The sequence below is a fragment of the Uloborus diversus genome, chromosome 7 (assembly GCF_026930045.1).
Source record: "Uloborus diversus isolate 005 chromosome 7, Udiv.v.3.1, whole genome shotgun sequence".
NCBI lineage: Eukaryota > Metazoa > Arthropoda > Arachnida > Araneae > Uloboridae > Uloborus > Uloborus diversus.
In genome coordinates, this window is record NC_072737.1 from 998,174 (window position 1) to 1,023,610 (window position 25,437).

The 25,437-nt window shown below is 34.9% G+C and overlaps 1 protein-coding gene across 1 annotated transcript in view; it reads right to left on the reverse strand.

Moving 5' to 3' along the window:
- LOC129225857 (protein held out wings-like) overlaps nt 1-25,113 on the reverse strand; it is a 50,734-nt gene extending 25,621 nt beyond the window's left edge. The window contains 2 exon segments of the mRNA XM_054860379.1: nt 1,219-1,352; nt 24,928-25,113. Of these exon segments, the coding sequence (XP_054716354.1) occupies nt 1,219-1,352; nt 24,928-25,054 (261 nt within the window). The 5' untranslated portion in view covers nt 25,055-25,113.
- Between the last annotated feature and the right edge of the window lie 324 nt (nt 25,114-25,437).

Genomic DNA, 25,437 nt, shown 5'->3' on the forward strand with positions numbered 1-25,437 from the left:
ACTCTATTCTAGAAATGTTAACAGGAAATATTGCACTTTTAAAAGTTTGCTCCCTGAGCGTTAGCAGGAAATTTTTGTATACTTGCTCCCAAATGTTACACTGCAGCGGGCCGACCCGGAACCGTCCCCACTCCTGTGCCATGTTTATGCTATTAAGAGGATATATTGCACATTTCCGAGTTTTTCCCTGAATGTTAACAGGAAATGTTATACATTTCATACTCCATTCTAGAAATGTTAACAGGAAATATTGCACTTTTTAAAGTTTGCTCCCTGAGTGTTAACAGGAAATTTTTGTATATTTGCTCCCAAATGTTACACTGCAGCGGGTCGACCCGGAACCGTCCCCACTCCTGTGCCACGTTTATGCTATCCTTCATTGTCAACAGGATATATAGCACACTTAAGAGTATGTTCCCGGAATGCTAACGATGTTACACATTTTATACTCCTCAAATTTCATTTCAAAGTCTGCTCCCTGAATGTTAGTTAACTAGGAAATGCACATTTTTGAAGTTTGCACCCTAAATGTTAACAGGAAATATTGCACATTTCAGATTTTGTTCCCTGAATGGTAATAGGAAATACTGCACATTTCAGAGTCTCCTCCCTGAATGTTAGCAGGAAATATTGCACCTTTCAGAGTTTGTTCCCTGAATGTTAACAGGAAATGATGCACATTTCAAAGTCTGCTCCCTGAATGTTAACGGGAAATGATGCATATTTCAAAGTTTGCTCCCTGAATGTTAACAGGAAATGATGCATATTTCAAAGTTTGCTCCCTGAATGTTAACAGGAAATGATGCACATTTTTGAAGTTTGCACCCTAAATGTTAACAGGAAATATTGCACATTTCAGAGTTTGTTCCCTGAATGTTAATAGGAAATATTGCGCATTTCAGAGTGTTTCCTGAATGTTAACAGGAAATACTGCACCTTTCGGAATCGGTTCCCTGAATGTTAACAGGAAATGTTGCACATTTCAGAGTCTGTTCCCTGATTGTTAACAGGAAATGTTGCACATTTCAGAGTCTGTTCCCCGATTGTTAACAGGAACGGTTATACATTTCATACTCCATTCTGGAAATGTTAAGAGGAAATATTGCACATTTAAGAGCTTGCTCCCTGAATGTTAACAGGAAATGTTACACATTTTATGCTCCAGATGTTAAACAGGAAACGTTAACAGGAAGTGTTAGTTCCCCGGTCGTCACTTACGTCGGGGTGGTCCTTGACCGGGACGTACACCTTCTCTGAGCAGGCGACGACGGGTCCGTCCGCGTCGGGCAGGACCATGGGCTCCTTCTTGACGCCGTTCACCTGGAAGAGGTTGTTGCGCACCTTGTTGATCTCTGCCGTCAGGAAGAAGGGATTAGTCAGGTCAGTCGGTAGTACACACATGCAACACACACACAGTTAAAGTATTATGCACAGAGAAGCAGAAGAGCCCCCCCCCCCCATCGGGAAAGCCCCGCGGATTTCCGGCAGCACGTTCGAAACGGGGCGAAATTATTTCTTTTTAAAGACTCGATCGACTTTGCCAACCTTTGAAAGAAAAAGTAGACTCCACTCGAGGTATATAGGCGATTCACCAGCAACATGTCTTCACAACAGAATTATTAAATTATTCCTTTAAATAATGTGTATGCTAAATTTAAAGTGAAATGCGCAGACTTAAGCTAATTTGTAGCAGCAAGAAAAATATACTGCAGAGAAAAAACTAAATAGGGGGTGAATTTGCAAAAAGTTTCGCACATCCTCCAATCTTGACGAAAAGAGCTACAAAAATGTAATTACTAAAATCCGAAAAAAAAAGTCCAATATATAATGAAAATAAAATATAAAATAAGTATGTATAGTGCAGCACACCTTAAAATAACTTCAAACTTTCAAAATAATTGAAATATTTTCAAGATGCAAAAGGATTGAAATCTGCTGCCATTTTCAGCAAAACACGTTCCTCGTTGAACATGCAATGTGGAAATTTTTCAAGAAATTAATTTTTACTAAATGAGTTATTAATCTGAAAATTTTTTATTCCCTGACATTGGTAGACTAGAAAAGGGTGCCATCTATTGAGAACAAAGTGAAACTTTTTGATGATTGATGTAAAAAACTGCAAGAACGGGGGAAAATCTTTAAAAAAAAGGGGGAGATGGAAGCAAGAAACAGGAGTCCTCCTGTTAAAAGCAGTAGAGTTGGCAAGTATGTGATAGACGTCAGTAAACGATATTTAACTGCGTTCTCATTCCTAATGTGTGAAACTATCAAATGAGATTGACTTTTCAACTCTCTTGGGCACATGTAAAGTTGCAGTATTAGGTTGGCATCCTTTGATGCCCAACCACTTGCATATGAGGCATTCCTGTATAAATAGTGAATGATTCTAATTGTTCTCTTTTCACACAGACTCTCAGGTGTTAGGTCTGGTAAGTACAGTGAGTTATCAAGTTCTGCCTCCGCTTATGGCCAGAGTTAATTCTTATTAGTTTATTTGTTCACTTTATTTTAGTTTTTGATGGACCAATAAATTTTTGGTAAGCTTTTAAACAAGTTTCCAATGTTCATTTCTTCACATCGACATTAATTCTGCATCTTCTACTGCGTGGTATCGCTGCTGGTATAAGCATGTAATACTGCCGACTGACTTACGGAACTCAGCCTTTCGGCATTCCAATTAGCACCGTAAGTTGTCAGAAACTCCACTGTGATCCGTCGGTCTCTAGCCCCGGGTCATCAAATCCGGAGACTGTTCCGATATTTTCGGTCTCGAGACAAACCAATGAGAAGATCATCGCTGTCGGAGAGTTATTGTGTGGCTCTGGTTAGTTGAGCTATGACCTCGACAATGTTTACCTGGCTTTAAGGAATTATGTGAAAAAGAAACATGTTATTGGCTCAGATTTCAGTTGTAACATTTTTGCAAAGCTGCTACGAAAGTAACGCAACTCAACTAAGTGCCAATTACATTTCCCTATTACACGAAACAATGGTAAACGTTGTCAAAATCATAGCTTGGCTAACCAGAGTCGCAATATAAATACAGGGTCCATTATGAAAGTAATGAGCATGATATTATTGTGACGCGATGATAGGTGGCAGCACGGTAAAACCGGCTGGGAAATGTGGTGCGGGATATGTCCTTTCAATGCATCCAGTCGTCAGTTGCTTTCGAGCAGTGTGAGCGGAGATAAGTGCCTCCGCTTGAAGTGTGTTTTCAACTTTTGTAACATAACGCAACGAAGCATTTGCTTGAACAACGATACGCCATAAAGTTTTGCGTGAGGCTCGGAAAAAATGCAACCGAAACATTCAAGATGCTGTAAGAAGCCTTCAAGGACGACTGCATTTCAAGATCACAATCTGGGAAGCGGCACAGCCACACAGCCTTCATCATTACCAACTTCCTGGCCCGGAGCAACATCCCGGTATTCCCTCATCCCCCTTACAGTTCCGACTTAGCTCCATGTGACTTCTTTTTGTTTCCCCGACTCAAGAGAGATGAAAGGAAAACATTGGGGAAAAGTGGAAAACATCCAAAACCATGTTACAGCACTCCTGAGAGGCATCCCCATCGAGGAGTTTCAGGGTGCCTAAAATTTTAAAGGCCTCATCAGAAATAATTAGATAACTTTAGGTACACCATTTCAAAGTTTTCCAGGAGGGGACAAAGTATTTGATACACATATTATGCATACAAAAACGCAAATGCATAACATTGTTCCCAAAATGCAGGGAGAGGCCAATCAACTGTGATGCCCCATTATCGGTGAGTTATATTTTAAAATTTCATGTATCTCAAGGATGAGTGGTCAAAGAGCAAAAAAGAGGAAATAAAAAAAAAATATTTTTAAAATCACACAGAAAAGAAATGAGTTCAAAATAGCCCCTGAAGTTCATGACCATTCCAAAATTCAACAAAAAATAGCTAATTTACCAGTTTTAAAGACAGTACAAAAAATTTTCCCTGTTAATTATGTTTGAAATAATTGGATGGTAATTAATGCAGTACATGGCACATATTGTTTTCAAAGCATAGTATTTATTTCACAAATTTCAGTTATCAAAATAGTTTCATATACTGTCCAACCACGGATTGCATGGAATTTTCAAACGTCCAGATAAGACGAATCCATGTGAATAAGGGGGAAAAGTAAAAATTTGATGAGCATTTTCCGCTTATTTGAATGAGACTGCTTCTGCAAAAGCTGACATCAGCCAAAAATAATAGATTCACCCATTTCCGGCTGTAAAACGGATGATTGTCTTTCCATACAATCCGTGGTCAGACAGGAGTTTTTTTTTTTAACTGGACTGTTGCTATTTATTTCTTTGGAAATGAAATATTTCCGGAAACATCACAGCTTTCAACCAAATGACTAAAGAGCACTGAATTTGGAAAATTAGTTGATCATGAAAACTATAAAATCAAAAAAACTTTAACATGGTGTCAAACCTAAACCGATTGAGATTCTCCAAAAATAGTTTATATGCTTTCTAAAATGTATAGAAAGAACAAAGATACAAAATTTTATAAAAATCCGAACCTAGGTGTCAAACCACATTTTTTTGGTTAATTTACATGGCAATTATGAGCAATTAAAATAATGTTACTAAATAAAGAAATTGAATTACTGAAATAATAAATAAAATGAGTCTAGTTTGGGTTGCATATAATAAAACACTTTAAAACTTTCTAAATAATTGAAATATTTTCTAGATGCAGAGGAATTGAAATCTCAAACGAGATACGCAATTTCCGGCGATGAACGTGTTTCAATGTTCGCATGTTTCCGAAACATACGTGTGTGGCGGAAATTGCAGTGGATGAAGATCGATTGGGAAAGTCCTACAAAGGACTTATTGAATTCAACATCGCGAGCTTTCCGCCAAATTATCGTAATTTGCAAGAATTTTAGATTTTCTTCTAATTTTAAGAAATCTGCAGAATTTCCGCAAAATTTTATCTTGAGTTGGAAGATATTTGTAGAAAATCTGCAGTTTCTACAGATTTTCTGCACCACGGATTATGCAGATTTTCTGCGCCGTGGTTTATACAGATTTTCTGCACCGCAGTTTCTGCAGAAATTTCACTGATATCTGTAGAATTTCTGCAAAAAATTTGAGTTTTCCTCTCACATTTGAACAGAATTGTTCTGCAGCTCAGGCATCTATTCTGCGACGTAAGTCGCAAATTTAGTATTATTCTGCTTTGGGGATTGTTGTTAATATCCCCCTTTGTACAAATTGCTGCATTGCACCATTTCTTGCAAGTTTGTTTATTTCTATATAAAAATAAATTTTGAAAGGGAGGCAGCAATTTTTAACCCCCGAGTCCTCGACAAAGGGTCAGAGTTCAAGGGTCAGGTTGCATCACTTAATTATACCAATTTTTCATTTTTTGAGAGAAGAATCTTTTTTAAGAGTGCAAAATCCAAGTTTTCCTTACGCAGTAAAACATACTTTATACAGGGATTGGAAGTGAAAATTTGGTTTAAAAAACTTTAAAATACTATTTAAGGATCAGAAAAATAACTTTAAGTTGCTTCATTTAATCATGAAATTCCAAAAAATTGTACAGGCTGTAAAGCCTAAACCCCATTAGAGATTAACCATAAATATTTTAAATACATAAAAAGAGTAACCACGGCAAGTTTCAATACAATCGGAGACTGGTAGTTGGATTACATTTTTTTGACCAACTTTTGCATTTTTTTCTAAAATAAATTTAAGAAATAAAAATATTACTGGAATAAAAAAAAAAGCAGATATATAGTATCACATGGTGAAAAAACCTTCCAACATTAAATGACAACATGTTCCAAAAGGTTAGTCACTTCATTGGAGGATTATGTGATAAGTTTTTAAAAACTTATGTTTCAAACAGTGTAAATATATACCTTTTTCATAGTTTTAGGAGCACAAAATGAATTTCAAATTTAATCAAAGTATATAACTACTACGCATTGAAAACATGTTACAAGTTTTGTGAAGAATAGCTTATATTGCAGGCATTATTAGAAGAGTTTATAATGTAGGCTTGTAAAAGAAAAGTCACATTAAATCAATAAATCAGAAAATTATTTCAATTACGATAAACACACAACCTATTTCTTTTCATCATGCATTAAAACGTGTAATACGTCATGCTTACATGTGAACACACAGTGTGCTTTTATACAATAGTTTTGGCCAGCTCTATGGTGGTCAAATCCAGTTTTGGCCAGTATTAACCGGTTTTGACCATATGGGTTTTGTCAGGCAGAACTACAACCCTGCTTGCAGGATTCGAAAAGATTGAAATCTCAAACAAGACGCTTAATTTTCGGCAAAACACATGTTTGACATTGTTGACATGCTTCCTAAACATACGTCTTCAGCAGATATTGTTGAAGATCAAGATTTGAGGGGGGGGGATAGAAAAAAATCAGAAATCATGGACCAAACTTAATAAATTTTGGTAAAAATCAAGGAAATTGTCAGAAAATTAAGGATTTTTTAAGGGGCTTTTAGGGGCCTTAATTTTGTTTAATGAAATTAAGGGTTTATTAAGGGTTTTTCAAGGAAGTACGAACCCTGCAGGAGGGGGGGGGAGAGTGCTGCTGGTGGAGGCCCAGGACCAGAGGAGCTGGACCAGCAAAATCAAAGAAAGTCATTCAACACTCAAGTGAAAACAATAAGCAGTACGTGACTGCTCAAAAAAATAAAAAAACAGGAGGCTTTTATAACGTCAACAAAGATGAGTTTTCCCTAATCATTAGTTAACCATTTCGGTCAAATTTGATGCATGGTGGTTACAAAATGAATGAAAAAATATTTATTTACACAACACATAGCTAAGATACCAAAAGCGTACAATTTTAGAAAATATTTTGCCAGCTATGGGCAGTCTTGCATAATATAGACGAACGCGCGAACGGCGTTTGCAGAAAATTTTAGGCTCTGCAGAATTTTTTTTAAACTGCTAACAATGATTAAAAAAAAAAAAAAATTAAGGGAATTTAAGAAAATCCCAGAGTTTATTTCTGTTAAAGCCTTTCTCCAAAAGCCTTTTAAAACACATGTGTAAAAAAAATAATGGTTTTGGCAGTTTTCTTCAGTTGGTAAAAAATAAGCAAATTATATGTTATTGTAAAAAAAATAAATGATTTAAAGCACTTTTTTTTGTCTCTTTCATATTTGAATATAAATTTAATTTTTTATTCAAGGGTGAGTTAGGCAAAATAATTATTTGCAGAAAATTTTCCAGTTAGGATTTGTGTTCGCAGAAAGCTTTTCATTTTATCCAAGTCTGGCTATGGGGAAGTGACCCACATGAAACTAGAAAGGTTTGTCCAAAATTGACCATGCTGGTTTTTTGATAAAAATCAGATTTATATTTTCCAAGCAAAATATGCAGAACTGCCAGAAAACAATTCAGGGGGTAAAACTGTTTGGAGGGTCAATAATACAGACTTGACTGACCGAAATTTATAAAATACAAACTAAAATGTAACAAACTATGGATAGATTTTCTTTTTGAAAATTTGAATGAAATCTATCATTCCTCCCCAATGTTTTGACATTGAAGTTCCAAAATAGTTACTAACAAACTTCGATGATGTTGGGGGGAGAGGTCTACCGGAGAGGCTTTAACTTTTAATCCCATCCCAGAACTTCCACACATCCCCCCCCCCTTAAATAAAGGAAAACTACAATATTTAAGCTATTCCAAGTTATATAGATTTCAACAAAATATTTAACTGCTTATTGATCTGGAAACAGTAACGAATTACTTTCCAATTCTTAAGCAAAACATGATGTTCATGCAGGGGCCAATCCAGGATTTTTTTCTCGCTACCTATTTTTGTGAAAGTATTGCATCATTCTATTTTTGTGAAAGTTTTTTTTTTATCAACATTGTTTTTGTGAACTTTTTGAGACATCCCAATTTTTGTAAAAGAGAAGTAGAACAAGTGAAATTTTAGTTCGAAAAGTGTAAATGTCATCTGGTATTATTTTTAGCAGGTTTCGGTTTTTTTTCTGGGGGGGGGGGGTGCTAAAAAAAAAGGAGTACGAAAAATACCATCTTAATTACAGCAAAATGGGCTATGTACTGTGTACAATATAGGAAATTATGGGAAAAACGATTCCCCAAAACAGATGTTGAAAGATTGCGATACTATTGCATAAATACACTTTGGCGAGAAACATCTAAAAATGAGTTAAAATACTACAAAAAGGTTTCTATTTAAGTGATTGTTCATATAACCCTGCTTAGAATTTTATTTTATGAGTAAATTTTGTTTTAAATAGAGAAACAAATTTTATATTTTAAAATGCGAATTTTTCGATGTTCTTGTGGAGCTACTGATTTTATAACTTGATTTTTGTGAAAGTACCGATTTCAAAACAAGATTTTTTGTGAAAGTACCGAAAAACGGTAGCAAAATCAGAATGTATAGGGTGATGAGCACCCCAACTGGTATAAGATGGCTAAAACGGTCTTAGTAAAGCGTAAAAGAGGATCATGCTCACTCGGCACTCCACAAACTTTTGGGGAAACTTAGAGAGGAAGTCTACCGCAACAGATTTTCTATGGCTCCCCAGTAAGCAAAATATGCTGCTTCCGTATTGCATAAAGGTTGACAAATCAGGAAAAATAACTACCTAGTCTCACTATAGTTATGTTATTCCCCTCATGCTGTCGGCAAACTGCCACAATATTTATTTACTTGTGAAGGTGTATGCAGCAGGGTTTTTTGGTATAAGATTACGTTGGTTTAAACTGTGATTTAAACCAAGTGATTAAAAAAAACCATGTGGTTTTTTTTTTTCAAAAAAAAAATAATCGACAAATTTCATTATTTTCCTTCAAATGCTTTCATAAGTTTTACACATTATTACAAAGAATAAAATCTAATTGATGCAAAGTAACTAGCAAAGCTTTACAGGTAAATTACAGATTTAACAAATTTAGAATTGTTAAGGTATGCAAGTTTGCAAAATAGTTATTTTATTTTTCTTTTTTAAATCTATGCAGCTTTAAATATACAAGGCAGACCAACTAAGTTTTTCTAAAATTAAATGGAAAAAATAATCTAAGTAGTTCTTTGATAATTTTTAATTATCATTTTTTTTTGCTAATTTTTGCATCCCGATTTTGCATTTCAAAATTAAGTTCAATAAGCATATTTCAACCAAAACTTCACGTAGTACCTAATTTGCTTGATTACTTAAGATTTATTGAGATTATGTACCATTAAAGTGATGCATAGTGTAAAAATATCTTAGCACTAGAATATTTAAATGACAACAAAAACAATTAACAAAAAAAGTCCAAGAACACTTAGAGTAGGCATAAAATTACACTTATACTGCACACTTTTTGTATCCCCAACAGACGACGAAGTCAGAGCAAGAAAAGAAAATGTATAAAATTATGAAATCAGAAAGTAACTCTGTACTCTTAAAAAAAATTTAGTGCCAAATTTTCACCCCCCTTCAAAGAACTTTTTAATCCCAATATAATAAAAGCCTCATGTATGAATGGTGGAAGAATGAATAAACATTAATTTATCATTCTTCATTATTTAAAATATGCTAAAAGAGTATTTTCATTTAAGTTTGTACTAAGGCTAAAATGCTTTTTTTTCTTTGATAAAAAAAATTGTATTCCCAAATGAATTAAACCAGGCGAAATAATGTCCACAATAGAAAAACAATGATTTTCTTAAAACTTACTCGTCCTGTTTCTATAATTGTTGTCACTCATTATGTAAATAAATTACATGATTTGTAATTTTTTTAAAATTTTTTAGACAAAATATACATTGATCGTTTAATTTTTATACTACTATGATTCCAGGCTTAGAAGGCTAAAAATGTACAGTCTTGAGCAAAGAAGAGACCGAGGGGACATGATTCAGCTGTTTAAATTTATTAAAACGAAAGATGTTACGGGGCTAAAGTTTAGCACTGAAAACAGGACGAGGGGTCATTGTTTTAAGCTATTTAAATCTCAGGCTGACATGCATATTAGGGAAAATCATTATTTCAGCAGGGTAGTGGAACCTTGGAACAGCTTACCGGAAGAGGTGGTCATGAGCAAGGGAGTAGGTAGTTTTAAGAGGGCTATTGATCTTCACTGGGGATTGTAAATTGACTAGGAACCAGTCTAGCTGGGCCCAGAGCCTGTTGCCGGTCATCACTTTTGTATTTGAATAATGTATATCAGACTTATGAGTCATTTGTAGCTAGTGCAAAATACTTTCCCATGTTTAAGAATGCGTGATTTTAATTTAGCTTTCACTTTTTTATTTACAGTAGATAGCTATGGTTATGAGGAAATTTGCAAGTATTTATTCTTGGGGATTTGTAATTAATAATGTCTGAACTATCACAGTAAATTTTTTCTTTGATTATTTATACCAAAACCTATTAACGTATTGTATTTTTTATAATCGTTAAAGATTTTCAAACAATATTCTCCTATAGAAATCCAAGTAAGAGGAAATGAAATTACAAGATTTTACTCTTAATTATTTAATTACAAAGAAATTAGGTACAAATAAGAATATTAACCTTTCCTTAAGAATTAATTCATAAAATCTTCATAATTTCCCTAAAATAAAATTGTTTCTCCTACAAATAGTAAAAAAAGCCAAATAAACCCAGTTTAAACCAAAAATACAAGCCTGGTTTTAAAAAAAAAAAGTTCTTTTTCAAAAGAAAAAACAGCTTTTATACCAACCCTGGTATGCAACATAATAAAGAAAATATCAAGGTAGGCTGCATTTGTAATCTGGGTTGGGTTTTATTGGGAAAAACTGGTTTTTACCAGGACATGGGAAAAACGAGGTTTTTATCAGTTAAAACCATGGTAAAAACCTAGGAAATACTATTAGCATCAGCCCTTGTTTATTGCTGCTAGCAGTGATTTATTATTTTTACTAATAAGTCTCTACAAACTAATAATTACAGTTTACTTTAATGTATTAAAATTGTTGCATATTGGGGCAAATAACCATTGGACCGTTTGATAAGTAATAAGCAAAAGCTCTGGTTAAAAATCCAAAATAATAGGGAAGGGGGACAAGTTTTGGGCTACAAAAACTTAAATTGTTCATTTCACTATACAAAACTTTCATTTTGCTGCATACTGTTAAGAAGACACTAAGATTTAAACTGGTAAATTCATGATTTGTCTTTTGGCAACTCATATTGATTCTTTTGTTATAAAATAGCATCTTTTTTTGCTGTATGAGCTCAAATATCAATCTTTTAAGAATGAGAAATTTTAAAATGACGGGTTACGAGTTTACATAATACTTCTTCAAAAACATAATCTATATCATTGTTGTTTTTGTTAAAAGTTAGCAAAAATTAATTTATTCTTTAGTATATATTAAAAAAACAAACCCAAATTTCCCTCCTTAAAATGATCATGCATGCAAAAATCAGCCAATTTAAGATTCACATTAAATCTTCACCAAGTTAAAAACTACTGCTCCTTTTATTTACCCCCCCCCCCCACTCGTCCCGAGTTCAATGCCCATTTTAAGATGGGAGGATTCTAAAGTTAGATTGCTGTTGTAAATTAGGTAATGACTTGAAATGAACGAGCATTACCACTGAAAATTGATTTTAATGTAAATAAAAATCTGAACCGTTCACGTGTATAATCTTAAATATGAACAGTTTCAGCCTTAATTTACTTCAAAAAACAAAAGCATGTGCACAGAAATGGCAGAAACAAAAAATACCATGGATTTTTTTCTTACAAGATAGTAAAAACCATGGAGAAATAGGGGGTTTTCCCCCACAGGCGGTAAAAACTGGTAAATACCACAGACTGTAAAAACCATGCCAACCCTGTTTGTAACACTGCATACATATTGTCATGACAGGAAAATGTCAAGATATTGAAATGATAGTGTGAAAACAATCTCGAGGCAAGATGAGCTTGTTTTGTAATCTTACATACATATCGTCATGACAGGGAAATGACAAGATATATTGTCATAACAGTACGAAATCAGCATGACTCATGTAGGCAAGATGTTTTATTTATTTGTATTATTTTCACTTCAAACTCAAGAATTAAAATTCACTCTTTATTCTTCAAGACAGATTCATTTTCTAGCCTAAGTATTTTCTTAAAGCCGACATCAAATCAGAAATTCAAAGATAAGTTGCGAGTGCTACAAGCAAAATAACTATATTGTCGCCTCAGAACAATGCTTCCCAAAATAACACTTAAGATATCCCCACTGCTGCTCTGCGGCAACGATATAAAATTTCTTTGCTAATTACGGAATACTTTATTTTCCAATTCATGCTTCTCATTGTAATATCTGCACTAATAATAAAGCTGAAAGTCCCTCTGTCCGGAGGATGTCTGTGACATGCATAGCGCAGAGACCGTTCGGCTGATTTTCATGAAATTTGGCACAAAGTTAGTTTGTATCATGGGGGTGTGCACCTCGAAGCGATTTTTCAAAAATTCGATGTGGTTCTTTTTCTATTCCAATTTTAAGAACAAAATCATCATGAGATGGACGAGTATTTTACGAAATTATCATTACGTGGAACCGCAACATGGGCACAAGTCAATTGGCGAGAAAATTCACCATACATTATTTGTAAATATACAGGCGAACCAAAAGACCTTTTGATTTTCTATTACGGGCAAAGCCGTGCAGGTACCACTAGTTAAGACATAAAATGCCTAGTAGGAAATTATTGAAGTAGTAACCTTGCTTATTTGTAAAATTAGGCAGGCTGGTAGTGTTGCCACTCGTAAAAAACTATAACATTGATACCAGGAACAATACAGAGTAAAGAAAAGTTCATGCTACGTGTATGTATATACTTCAAATAGTCAGCCCACACTTGAAAATTCGAGCATTGTCCCTAATAATTTGACCACCCACCAGGGTTGGCTTTTTGCCGGCAGAAACTGGTTTTTGCCCTGCCAGTGGCAGAAACTGGTAAAAACCGGCAGAAACTGGCAAAAACTAGAAAACGTTTTTAATAGCTCTAGTAATTACTTAATGACAGGCAATTAAGTAAAATAAAAAATATAACTCCATTTCGTCATTGCAAAAACTTAATATAATAGTTAAATAACAAGACTGACATTTCCATTAAAATTTATCATAGTTTAAATTGCTATGTGTTAGAAATTTTAGCCTTGTAATGTTGTAAGTAACAAATTTTTCAGTTTATTTTGTTTGCATTTAATATAAAGTGTAATATGTATATATCAAATATTTAAATAAATACAGATTTGTTTTATTTCATTAAACTCTAAAATTCAAGAACTTGTCATTTTACATTTAATATAACTGAATAAAGCTATTCTCAAAGAGCTTAATCAAGCAGTTACTGATAATCATTTACTTGCCTATATGTTTCATCCAAAGTATTTGGGAGTAAATTTATCATGTAATCAAGAAGAAAGTGCCTGAACTTGACTCATAAATATTAACCCTGATTATGTACCTTATACCATTGCCTTACAAAACAAATCGGCCCCTTTTCCCAAAACTTATTTTTCCAATCACGTTGTAACAACTACTCCAAATACTACATGGTGGTCCAGTTTGAAAAAATGTGCTATAGATGAAAGTTTTGAGAATCTTGCTTGTTCTTTGAGGATAATGCCAGCTAGTTCTGTTGGAATTGAAAGAATCTTCTCAAATTTCTCCTTTGTGCACAACAAATTAGGAAATTGGTTAGGTTTAGAAACAGCATCAAAACTTTTTTTTTTTGTTACAGGCTGCTGCAGTGTGAAAACAATGTAAAATTTGATTTTGAACGGCGATAGTGTAAATAAATTGTATTTGGGTTAATATTTAATTATTTTTCTTACACATTTTCTATTGTATGTCAGGAATTGCATTTATGGCTTTTTTGAGTTTCTGCCATAAATGTGGCAGAAAGGGGTTTTTGCTATGCCGGTTTTAACCGGTTTCTACCAGTGGTTTTTACCGCCTCGGCAAAAACCTGCCAACCCTGCCACCCACTGTAGAAGCAGAAATTATTCAGGGAAACATGAAAAGTTATTACATCAACCAAAAGATTTATCAAAAACTGAAATTTCAAATTGAAATTTCTATTTAACACCCATATTATGCCAAATAGTTCCCATATATACACTGAATAACCCCCACATCGATACCCGATAATTGGCTGGATATGATACTGGTAGTGGTGTGGACAGGAGGGGGGGGGGAGATAAGGGACACCTGTTGGCCAGGACCGGAGCCTGAAGGCCCCCCCCCCCCCGAGATTTAGTAAAAACCAGACAGGTAGGCCGGATACGTTATTGTAATCGGATATCCGGTGCATCCCTATAGTTCAGTTTTTTTTTTTGTATTTATGCAAGCTTGTTATCAGATTTTCGTTTAGTCCCATTTTAATTAATAAAAATGTAGCCATTCTTCCATTTTACTGTCACAGATGCTAGAAGTTTTGGTTCAAAAACCTAGCACAGTCTACTCCCGCTACAACGCGATTTGACTTACGCGAAAGGGCTATAAAGTGAATTTTTCACAAGTAGCTAATTTTAGAGCCAACGCGAATTTTTCACCCACAACAAATTTTTTCGGAAGGAAGTATCAGCCTTCGTTATTGGCTACTAAATATTGATTTCGCGAATGCTATTACATCCCTTTAAGCATCACTGACAGCCAATGTTCCTACACCAAACTAGTCTAGTGCATCAAATAACCACTCTCGACATCTTTCATTAAATTTTTTTCATTCTAAATGTAAAAGTCTATGAAATATAATGGCCCCTTAGTGTCCCCTTCATCTAAAGTTTGAAAATGAGAAAAAAAAGTTTCTGATAAAAAAAATTCAAAACAGGGTTAAGATTCTCGATATGCTTGAACAACTACAAAACACCAACGGTAGCACGATAATAAGTAGAGTGAATCTTCCATATGTACAATTAAAACTCGAAACAAAAAAACCACCGTAAAAGTTCAGAATTTAGTTTCAGTATTGAAGCTTGCAGAGCAGACTAGCAAAGTAAATATTATGAAAATGGAAGCTGCTCTTATATTGTGGATTAATAAAGAGATCAGGAAGAGATGTTGCCACAAATTGAAGAAAAGGCGAAGCAATTGTATTAAAAAATGTATTAGATAAGAACAATCTGATCATGGAGCATAAATCATCAATATCTTCATTTTTTAACTTAAATATTGTTACTGTATCTATTGTACAGTACCCCCTATTATAGTACATCATTTTAATTTTACTACATGCTGTGCATACTGTTTTATTTTATGTCTTTCATTCCCATTGGTCATTCATTTTGTGCATCTTAAAGTATTTCATGCTGAATACCAGTTTTTTATTTTTTTTGAATACGGTAAAAGTTCAGTTCTTTATGCAAGAAACTGTCGTGTATGGTTAAAAATGCCTTAGAGCAGTTTGTGAGGTGTTTATGAGTGTCTTAATAGTATTTGGTATGCTTTAAAAAAATTGTATGCATATATTTATCCACAACGCGAAATTTTTACTTACGCAGTCTTGAAACGCATCGTAAGTCGGGACTCAGTTGCATTCAAGAGTAACTCTCAATGTAAATGTAATTATTTCAGTGACTAGCATACTTGTAACAAAAATTGACCTCAAGAATCTAGACACAGCAAGCAGTACGCGTCTGAACAGACCCAAAGGAATGCCTTTAGGAGGAAGCCATCCGATTTCGACATTTTTACACAGAGAAGTTGATAGAATGGGATCAGCATCAGAAATGTTGAGGAAAAATAGAACAGAAAGGTCAGTTCACTTAACATTTAATTTTATGTGAAATATTTCCATATAAGTTAATGCAACCATTATAGCTATTTTTCAATATCTTCAGCATAGCAGATTAGCTTTGATTTAAATGCAAGAAAAAATTACTGCAAATCAAAAAAAAAAAAAAATTAAGTACGAATTTTTTTGATAGACTCGATTTATTACAGGGAAAGGCACAGAACTTCAACATATTCATTTCTAAGAACAAAACAAGGAAAAAACATATTTTAATTTTTCCAAGCAGAACAGGTTTCAACAACATTATCTTAAATGACTGGGAAGCAATCACAATTACTTTCCAATTCCTTAATATAGCAGCAATATTTCATGACATTGGAGGGGGGGGGGGCACCACCCCCTCACTTTCCAGAGTTAAAAATTATCGATTGATTTAAAAATGATTTTTTACTTGATGGATCAATTTATTTCACGAAAATTAAAGCTAAAAATGTCAAATAAATGGTCCTTTCCGATGTTATTTCGAACAAGAATGGAACTCTGAATTGGAAGAAAATGGTCTTTGTTGGACATCCGTTCCTAATTTTTGGCCACATTCCACTTTTTTCAAGTGATTTAATCAGGAATTTTGCAATTCAAAATTGTAGCCAAATTTTACAGGAAAAAACCTTCAGCCCCCCCCCCCCCACCCCATCTAAAGTGTTTTGTGCATATAAGTTTTATACCATGTTTTAGTGATTTTTTTTTAAATTATAGATTAAAGAATATATTAATGCACTTACATTTTATAACTTGTGCAGTTTCCTTTTTTAATTCATATTTTTAATACAATACATTCTATAACGCACAAAAACTATAACAAATTGCAAAAAAGCAGTCGAAAACTTTGTACTGTGGAATGAGTAAAACAATGTGTATACAGTACAAATAAAGTATTCAAATAGAGTAAAAAACTCTGCAAACAGCTGTTTCGGGGCTGTCAAATGCAAGCTTCATCAGTGCATAAAAGAAGAACGAAAAGCCCACACAATGTGAACTGAACAACAAATGGATGAAAAATGGAAGGAAGCTAAGTAAATAGAACATGGAAACTGGAAACACTGCATAACAGAACAGCAGTGACACCTACAGTGCGGAAAAACATCACAAACAGAAACAAGATGAGATATCCAAACACCAGGGAAAGGGGGGGGTTCCTAGACCGAGTGTTTTAGTTGCAAAAATTTAAGTTAGTTGACAGGGGAAAATGCAACGGAAAAATTAAACTGTAACATTCTTGCGATTTGAAGACTGATTCTTGGAAAAAGAATTAAACAACCAAATTAGAACAATTCATCTTAGCCAGTGCTTGATTTTTATTAGTTGAATTGATAAGAATAATTCCAATTTACTTGCTGCACAATTGAATTATTTAAAAAGTGTTGCATCAGATCGGGAGGGGGGGGGGGGTTACAATTGACCTCATACACAGGAAACTCATCAATAATTTGACATTTTCGGACAAGACAGTAAAAACCATGGTATTTACCGTAGTGTCCAAAACCTTGCCAACCCTGGTTCCTACATAATATTTATAAGTTACTTTAGTAAGAAGAAACATTTTGAATTGGAATAAAAATGGGAACAATATTTACATGTCATTTTCATTTGGTAAGATTTTTTTTCTAAAAATAATTCCTTTCACAGGCTATGGTATTAATTTTTCCAGTCAATGCTACAAATACAAATGACAAAGAAATTACCTTAAATAATTCTTCACAGTTAATTATTGGTCAGCTATAATGTATAGTCAAATTTATCGTGAAGCAATCTGGGATTTGGTCTGAAAACCGGGATATCTGCAGTCTTGCATACTATAGACGAACCCCCAAACGGTGTTCGCAGAACATTTTTGGCTCTGCAGAAATTTTTTCAAACTGCTAACCTTGATTTAATTTTCTTTTTTTAAGGGAATTTTTAAGAAAATCCCAGAGTTTATTTCTGTTGAAGCCCTTCTCCAAAAGCCTTTTAAAACACATGTGTAAAAATAATAATGGTTTTGGCAGTTTTCTTCAGTTGGTGAAAAATAAGCAAACTAGATATTATTGTAAAAAAAATTAAATGATTTAAAGCACTTGTTTTTCTCTTTCATACCTGAATATAAATGTAATTCTTTATTCAAGGGTGAGTTGGGCAAAATAATTATTTGCAGAAAATTTTCCAGTTAGGATTTGTGTTTGCTAAAAGCTTTTCATTTTATCTAAGTCTGGATATCTGGAAAGCCTAGTTAAAATGGTCTCTAAGTGCAGCAGAGTATTGATGTCACTCAGCCCTTCCAGCAATACACAAATCCTTTCTAGGGAAACTTAGAGAGGAGGCTACGATACCCTATTTACCCTATTGTACGATTGTCATCGAAACGGTCTTTAGCTAGCATTTTGTACCTAAAAAGATAAATATGCACTTTGACTGAGAATAGGTTTTAAATGATTTAGCAAAACACCCCTACAAAAAATTATATTAAAGTAAAACTAACAGAATTCTCACTCCAACATGGACTTCAAAATAAAGCACTTTAAAGCAGGGTTGGCAAAAACCCGGGGTTTTTTTAAAAAAAGCCCATGGACCCAGGGTTTTTTAATTAAAACCCAATTAAAGCTGGTTTTTTTAAAAAAGAAATGTGTTTTTTTTTCTTTTTTTAGGGAAAATGTGGGGCATTTGTAGCATTAGTATATGGACAAAGCACAAAAATTGTCTTGGGGTATAAGAAGCTGGAAAATTAAGCGTTTTTTGAAGAAAAGTATAAAAGACGACGAAACCCAAGAATGGTGAAGCTTTAGATTTTTTAATTTCCATGATTACCAACAGTTAAGGTAAAGTTACTTCTTGGGTGATGAAATCGATTGTTTGTTCGTTTTTAATAACTCCTTTTTTTTTGCATTTTACTTTATTGTGTTTCATTTTGTTATGCAAAACTACAGTAGAACCTCAAGTAGTTTAAATCCCTTTTTACTGAATTCCAGCATAATCAAGACATTTCTTTGAATTTTATGTTGCCTGTTTTTCCGTTTCTGTGTACAGAGTAAGACATATTAATCTTTTTCGTAAGATAATGAAAATACTGTACATCCTATTCTGTTTTCTGTCCGACCGTTTGTAAAACCTGTTAGTTTCTAAAAAATATACCTTGTTTATTCTAGATTTGTGATGTGTAGGTTTGCAGAAAATAATTTATATGAAAGCCTTTTAGTTAGAGTAGTTTCCTCTGTACAATCTACAAATATTGAGAAAATCCGACGTAACAGGACTTAGTCAAGATAATTTGAGTTATTTAGTGACCAGTTAAAGAAAAAAGTTATATATTTATTTAAAATCTTTGAAGAGTATTTTTATAATGCCGTTAAGAGTGAAGAGTATTTTTATAATGCCGTTAAGAGTTAAGAAATACTATTAAAGTTCAAAATTCAATTTTTATTTCCATTGGCTGTGATGAAGAACAAATAAAAAAGTTTAAATTGTAAAATAATTTAAATTAATTTTTTAAACTTCTCAGAAAATTTAAAAAACCCAAAAGTGGGCTAAACAATGGGTTTATTTAAAAAAAAAACCATTGGGTCCAATCCGGCCAACCCTGCTTTAAAGCACCCTACTTTTTATCCAACCATGGTGATTTCTCAGTTTTGTAGGTAAATCAATTTCCATCGTTTATGCATTGAACTTTACACAGGGTTCTTTGAAATCCCAGTAACAAATAAATGAAAACCAAAAAAATATATTTTGATAAAATGAAAAAGTTAGGATAAAAGTGTAAATGAGAACCACCAAATTTAAGTCAGAATTGAAATCCCTGAACAAATGATTTGAGAATTATCTACTGTGGTTTTCTGGAACATTTTGATTTTGCAAAGTGGTTCAAAATATATTTTTTTATTTTATACATATCGCTTTATTCAGGAAGATATTAATCCATATTAAAAGGTAGCCAAGCACAGGAAAAGTAACCAGACTAAACAATTGAACATACAACAAAAGCAACAATTCAGAATAAAAAAGAAATCTGTAAAGTAGAGGATAGTGCGGTTCAATATTGTGCAAGACGGAGTGGTTTAATATTGCGTTTAAAAAAGATTAAAATAAACGAAATATAATCGAAATGACTGAATTTTGTTTAAGAAGTTTAAGTAAGTTAAGGTTTCGAAATTTCAAATTATGAAAAATTATAATAGTACAAGGGTGCAGAAAATGAATACATGAATCGGGGGGGGGGGGGAATCCAGACAAAAAATGGCCTTTTGTTTCTACGCGATTGCTGGAAAATGCTCATTCAATGAATTTCGGCAAGAAATGTGAAGAAAACCTGCTTCTGTGAGGAGTTTCAGTTTTAGCAAAAGAAAACATTAGTTCAGAAAATGAGAGCAGGAATTTTTTTTTCAAAAAAAAAAAAAAAACTATTTAAAAGAATTACAGTCCTTAGTTCATTGAAATTTTAAACTTCAGTAAAAGAAATCAATAATTTTCAAAATAAGAGAAAAATTGAATGGAATTTCTCATTTTTTAAAGACTCGCTAAATCAAAACCTTGTCAAAATATTTAAGAACTTTTGTTCAAAACTAAGCACTTTAGAGGCCCCTCTGTTACAAGTCTCCCAAATAAAGAGCTTCAAAGATATTCAAGGACCCGTGGGAACCTTGCAATAAATACATAGTGCTTTTTTCCACTTTTAGTTTAAAAAGTCATAGGGATATCATGATTTTTTTTCCTTTTCTTGAATAGTTCAGAAGTGAAAAAGGAAGAGAATAGCGAATGTCCTTTTCCGATGGGGGCGCAAGGTACACTGTATTAGAAGTAGTAAAGCAGTCACTGGGTTGCCAAAAATGTGTTAAAAACAACTATTTTGATCCGAAATTGATTAGGGAAAGTATATAAGTGAAAATATCGACTGACCGAGCTATACATTCAGCTGCAATATTTTAAACAATCGACGCAATGGTTATTTCAACAAATTAGAAGCTAAAATAGAGATTTAAAAAAAAATAGATTTACCTACAAACTAAACAAGCTAAGCTTGGGACATCCACTTTGTTGAAAGCCCTGAACGCCAAAAAAAATTCATGATTTTTTCCAAAATAGAAAAGAAAAGTTCTTGAAAAAATAAATTTCATTTTAAAGTGCTTGAAAACCTTGAAAATTGGAACAAGTGTGGATACAAATCATGAGTTTTTAAATTTATAACAAATGGGTATGCTGCAGGAAAAATATAAAAATCATGGTTCTCACGTTTCTGTAACATTATTTGAGATAATTTTTCGTGACTCGCATATTTCATATCTTGCTGTGTTTTTAATCCTGAATGCTGTATTTTGAAAATTCTTACGTATTTCTTGTTTTTATCCCGCTTCTTCTGCATCTCTGTTCAGCTTGGAAAAAAAATTCCAAGCTTCTATTCCTTTTCGCTTTCTGTACTATTTGTAATCGAAAAAAAAGTTGGTGTATTGGGAATCTACAGTTTTTTTTCCTTTTAAACTTAAAATAGTTGCTCTTACAGAGTTAGAACAATACTGTAAAACTGTACAATCAAGTACTAAATTTCAGGGACTGGAAAGGACAAATGCAGTGCCTTAAATATACTTAATTGTTCTCAAATCCTTGAAAAGAATTGGATCAGTCTTTTGAAATTCCTAAACAAAATGTCCTTCAATTTTATTATCAAGTGTATAAATTATGAATTGTCCAAATGGGCAGCATGTTACTCTTTTGTTACCTATTTTCGAAATCTGTACACAATTTCTTTTAAAGCATTTTTTACAATTGATCATTTTGTATTTAATTCATTGTTGTATTTGTGGATGGATAGGAGGCGTGATCAAAAACTAATTGAATTGAACTGACAGCCGATGTAAGCAAATAACAATGTATAATCATCTGTTCTCTTTCTGAATACTGTTGATTTATCGACCCAAAAAAGTTTTCACTGCGTATTATCATTAATTGCAAAAGAGTACGTGTGCCTATTTTTCGCCGAGATTTTGTAGTTCCAATTACCCCTATAAGGTTTCAAAATGCAGAATTTTATATCTTATTTCACAAAATCTTCTCCGGGGGGAGAAACCCCTGGACCCCCCCAAAATTTTAAATATTCTATATCCTACGTAAAGTTGCCATTTCCTCCTCTAAAGCTCAATTCAAAAGGACAACAAGCAAACACAAAAACATAAAAAATATAAGGCTTTATGTATCACAGGAAAAAAACTGGGGCCTCTTTCACCACCAACAGAAAAAGTTGTCTGCACTACGAAAGAGACCCAAAACCTGAAATCGCTTTGGGCAGTGTTAAGTCTAAATCCAGTCTTTGTTACAACTAATGTTGCTCAAAAAAAAAAAATCCTGCCCCCTCCCCCCCCCAGGAACTCTGTCCTAAATCCGCCTATGCATAAATCAATTATTATCCATCCATAGAACTGTAACTAAATTAAAAACAACTCCAGAAAATTGGCTGCACTACCAAGGAAAAAGGAAAAGACGCCCTTCGCTTCTGCCGAGAAAACAAAAATTGCATGGTGAGTCGATGACAGTTTAATCCAGGGGTTTTCCAACTCCATGGCAATGACCTCCGGCGCTCGGAAGGCTTATTAAAGACATAATACAGACACAGCAGATGTTGTGCGTATTTGTTTTGTTTCCCAAGTGCTCAATATGTGAACCTTTCATAATGTGGCAGAAGTTTTAAGACTCTCGTCACTTGCCGAAACGTGTCATGGTCGTTTATTTTCCAACGAGAGAGGGCACCCCACCATTATCCAACAGATTTCCTCGACAACGAGCTTTCTGGTTCCCGATTGCCTTCTCCCGTGGCCACCGTGCCCTCCAGACGATACAAGAGATTTTTCAATGGTGTTACATTTAAGATTGTGGCCCCACAGGCTACGGGTCCTTGCTCCCCCCCCTAGGGCATCAAAAACGCAAAATTTGTTTTCGTTTCGATCTGGTTTGTATGTTATTGTTTTAGCGACAAGCCACGAGGAGCCGAACGGTTTCTTCATCTTTGCTCATCGACTAATATTGGAAATTTATCCCTGGGCATGCGTCGCCAAGAACAAGGAAAACTATTTTTCTATTTTGATAGGCAAAATTTTGCGAGTTTTAATGCTTTGTCGCGATTGAATTTTTCAGATTTATCATGAATAGACGTCTCAAAAATATCCCCCCCTCCCTTTTGCTCCCAGAAGCCTGTCCCGTATTTACTATTCTTAAATCTGGCAACTCTGGAACAAAGTGAAATGAGAAGTAGACTAAGACTATATCAACACGAAAGATCCACACATAGAACATTTCGGGAACGACACTCATTCCGCGGTAGAGTCGGCATGGTTGCCATATCTTTAATCTACTTGTCTCGACAAGGTTTCTAAATCTCCGAGATAATTTTGATAGGTAAGAGATAGACTAAGGTGCAATGAAAAAATTCCAATCCTTCGAAGGGTGCCGCGAGTCGAAAGAGAGCGAGAACCCCCGGTTCAATCCGAAGCATTTCAAAACAAAACTATGATGTTGGCATTTTATTCTTTTCCCGAGCACTCTTCTTTTGAATTCAAGTCCCTCATTTTGGCAAAATAGTATTGGTCTCCATTCAAAGAAAAGGATCGAATAAAATAGTCCCTTCCTATTCACTTTCGTCCAGCCCATCCTTTTCGTGAGAGTACGTTTGCCCGGACACTTTTCGTCATTTTTAAATGTCCGCATGACAGGTAGAGTTTCAAAGCTTCAAACACATAATAAAAAAAAACAATTTACTTAGAGCTAACATATTTTAATGTCCCACCCGATGTTAAAATCTCGGGACTCGATCACGGTCCTCCGTCGAAAACAAAAGTCTGGCCAGAAAATGGGATTTCGAGCCAAATTGAAATTGAAGGGGAGGGGGACCAGAGCCAATTAGAAGACGACGTTCAGGGTGCAGTTTACAAATAATCAGGGTAATCATTTCGCACGAACAAAGTATCGCCCACCAATGGATAGCATCAAAAAGTATAGGCTCACAGTCAAGAAATATAAAATTCACAAGACAGTAAGTGTGCAAGTACCTTTTAGCCGCCAAAAATGACATGACAAACAGAAAGTGACATGTCAAGAACGTATGGAGGTCAACTGAGAATGAAAGTCCTCCCCTCCTGGCCTGAGTTGTTTGTTTATACCCCCCCCCACCCCCTCCATTTCAAAACTAACGAGACACGACAGAAAAAAGGAGTCTCAGATGATCCATTTCTAGTGCCTACATTCCTTTCGTTTTAGCAGGAATGGGAGAGGTGGGTGTCCCCCCGACTCCCCCCCCCCATTTTGATTCCGAGAAGGCTTCCAATCCTTAATCTGTTTACCTTCATTTTCTCGTGTCGATGGCGTCTGAATCCACTTCGTCTCGTGTGGGAGGTCATGGAGAGAGAGCCTATCCCACACACAGAACTTTTAAATGCTAAAAGAGTGTTGTGGTTCTCGCAAAAGACACTACCTCCTCGAACTACTCTTCGTAAGACACGGGATTGTCGGAACTTATTTATCGTCGGTAGCGATGTTTAAAACTTATTTATTATTATCTGCCTGCCATTTCGTCAGTGTTTAACATTGCTCGTTTAATCGTCTGGTGATAACGTTTGATTCATTCGATTTCTAAGAAAAATCGAAAGTACGTTCGAATGAGTCATGGGGAAGGGGGTTCTCGGAACCAGTAGAATGACGTCTAAGGATTTTTGACACCTTTTAGCGCTCTAGTGTACGGTAGTTACATAAGCTCACTTCGAACGGACTTGAGTTCAAAATTGCTAAATAACTGCTGGTACTAAATTCAAAAGAAAAAAGAAACCAATGTTATAAAACACCACAATTTTATTAGAACGATGCCCCAACACACAATTACGAATTCTACTGCCCCAAAATAGAAAGAAAACCATCGCAAACTCGTTGCAATCGCTCTTAATGACTCTCATTGCCAAAACATGTTTACAAAATATTATCATAAAGCATACGCAGACGATATATTGAAAAACATGGGGCATGAATTGATTCGATTTCGTCTCTCTTTTTTCGACATGAGCGCGCTTCGATAACGTGGGTCCGGGACGGGCATTCGGGGCCAAGATGTCGGCCCTGGGTCGGGGGGGCAACAAAATGGCGTGCACGTGATGGAATGTGTGTACTCACCGTCGTCCAGGAGTCTTTCTAGGTGCAGGAAGACGTTGGGGAAGGCTGCCAGCTGCTTCTTATCCTTGAGCAGCTGGGCCAGATAGTCTGCCGTGTTGTGGGCGCTGCCGGACACCGTCTCTCCCATCTCGCACAAGTGTTGTAGGGTATCCAGTGTGGCACCGAGACGCGAACTCCGCAGACGATATCACACACGCACTCTGCCACGAACTTTGGGCCTCTGGCGGCGGAGGCCAACTTTTTGTCCCGTTCGGAGCCCGCGCATGCGCGAAGGAAGGGCGGAGGAGGGGAGCGTGACGTCGGAATGCGATGGCCTCGATTCGGGAGAGGAAGAAGCGTGTGGGCATGGGACGGTCGGTGGATTCCGAAATAAAAACAGAACTAACCTGCGTTACCGATCAACGTAATTATATTCTTTAAATTGCTGTGGTGTTTCCGTAGGGTATAATACTCCATGTACGCCGTAGACTCTCCAACATTTTTTAGACACATAGCGTAATTCATAAATTT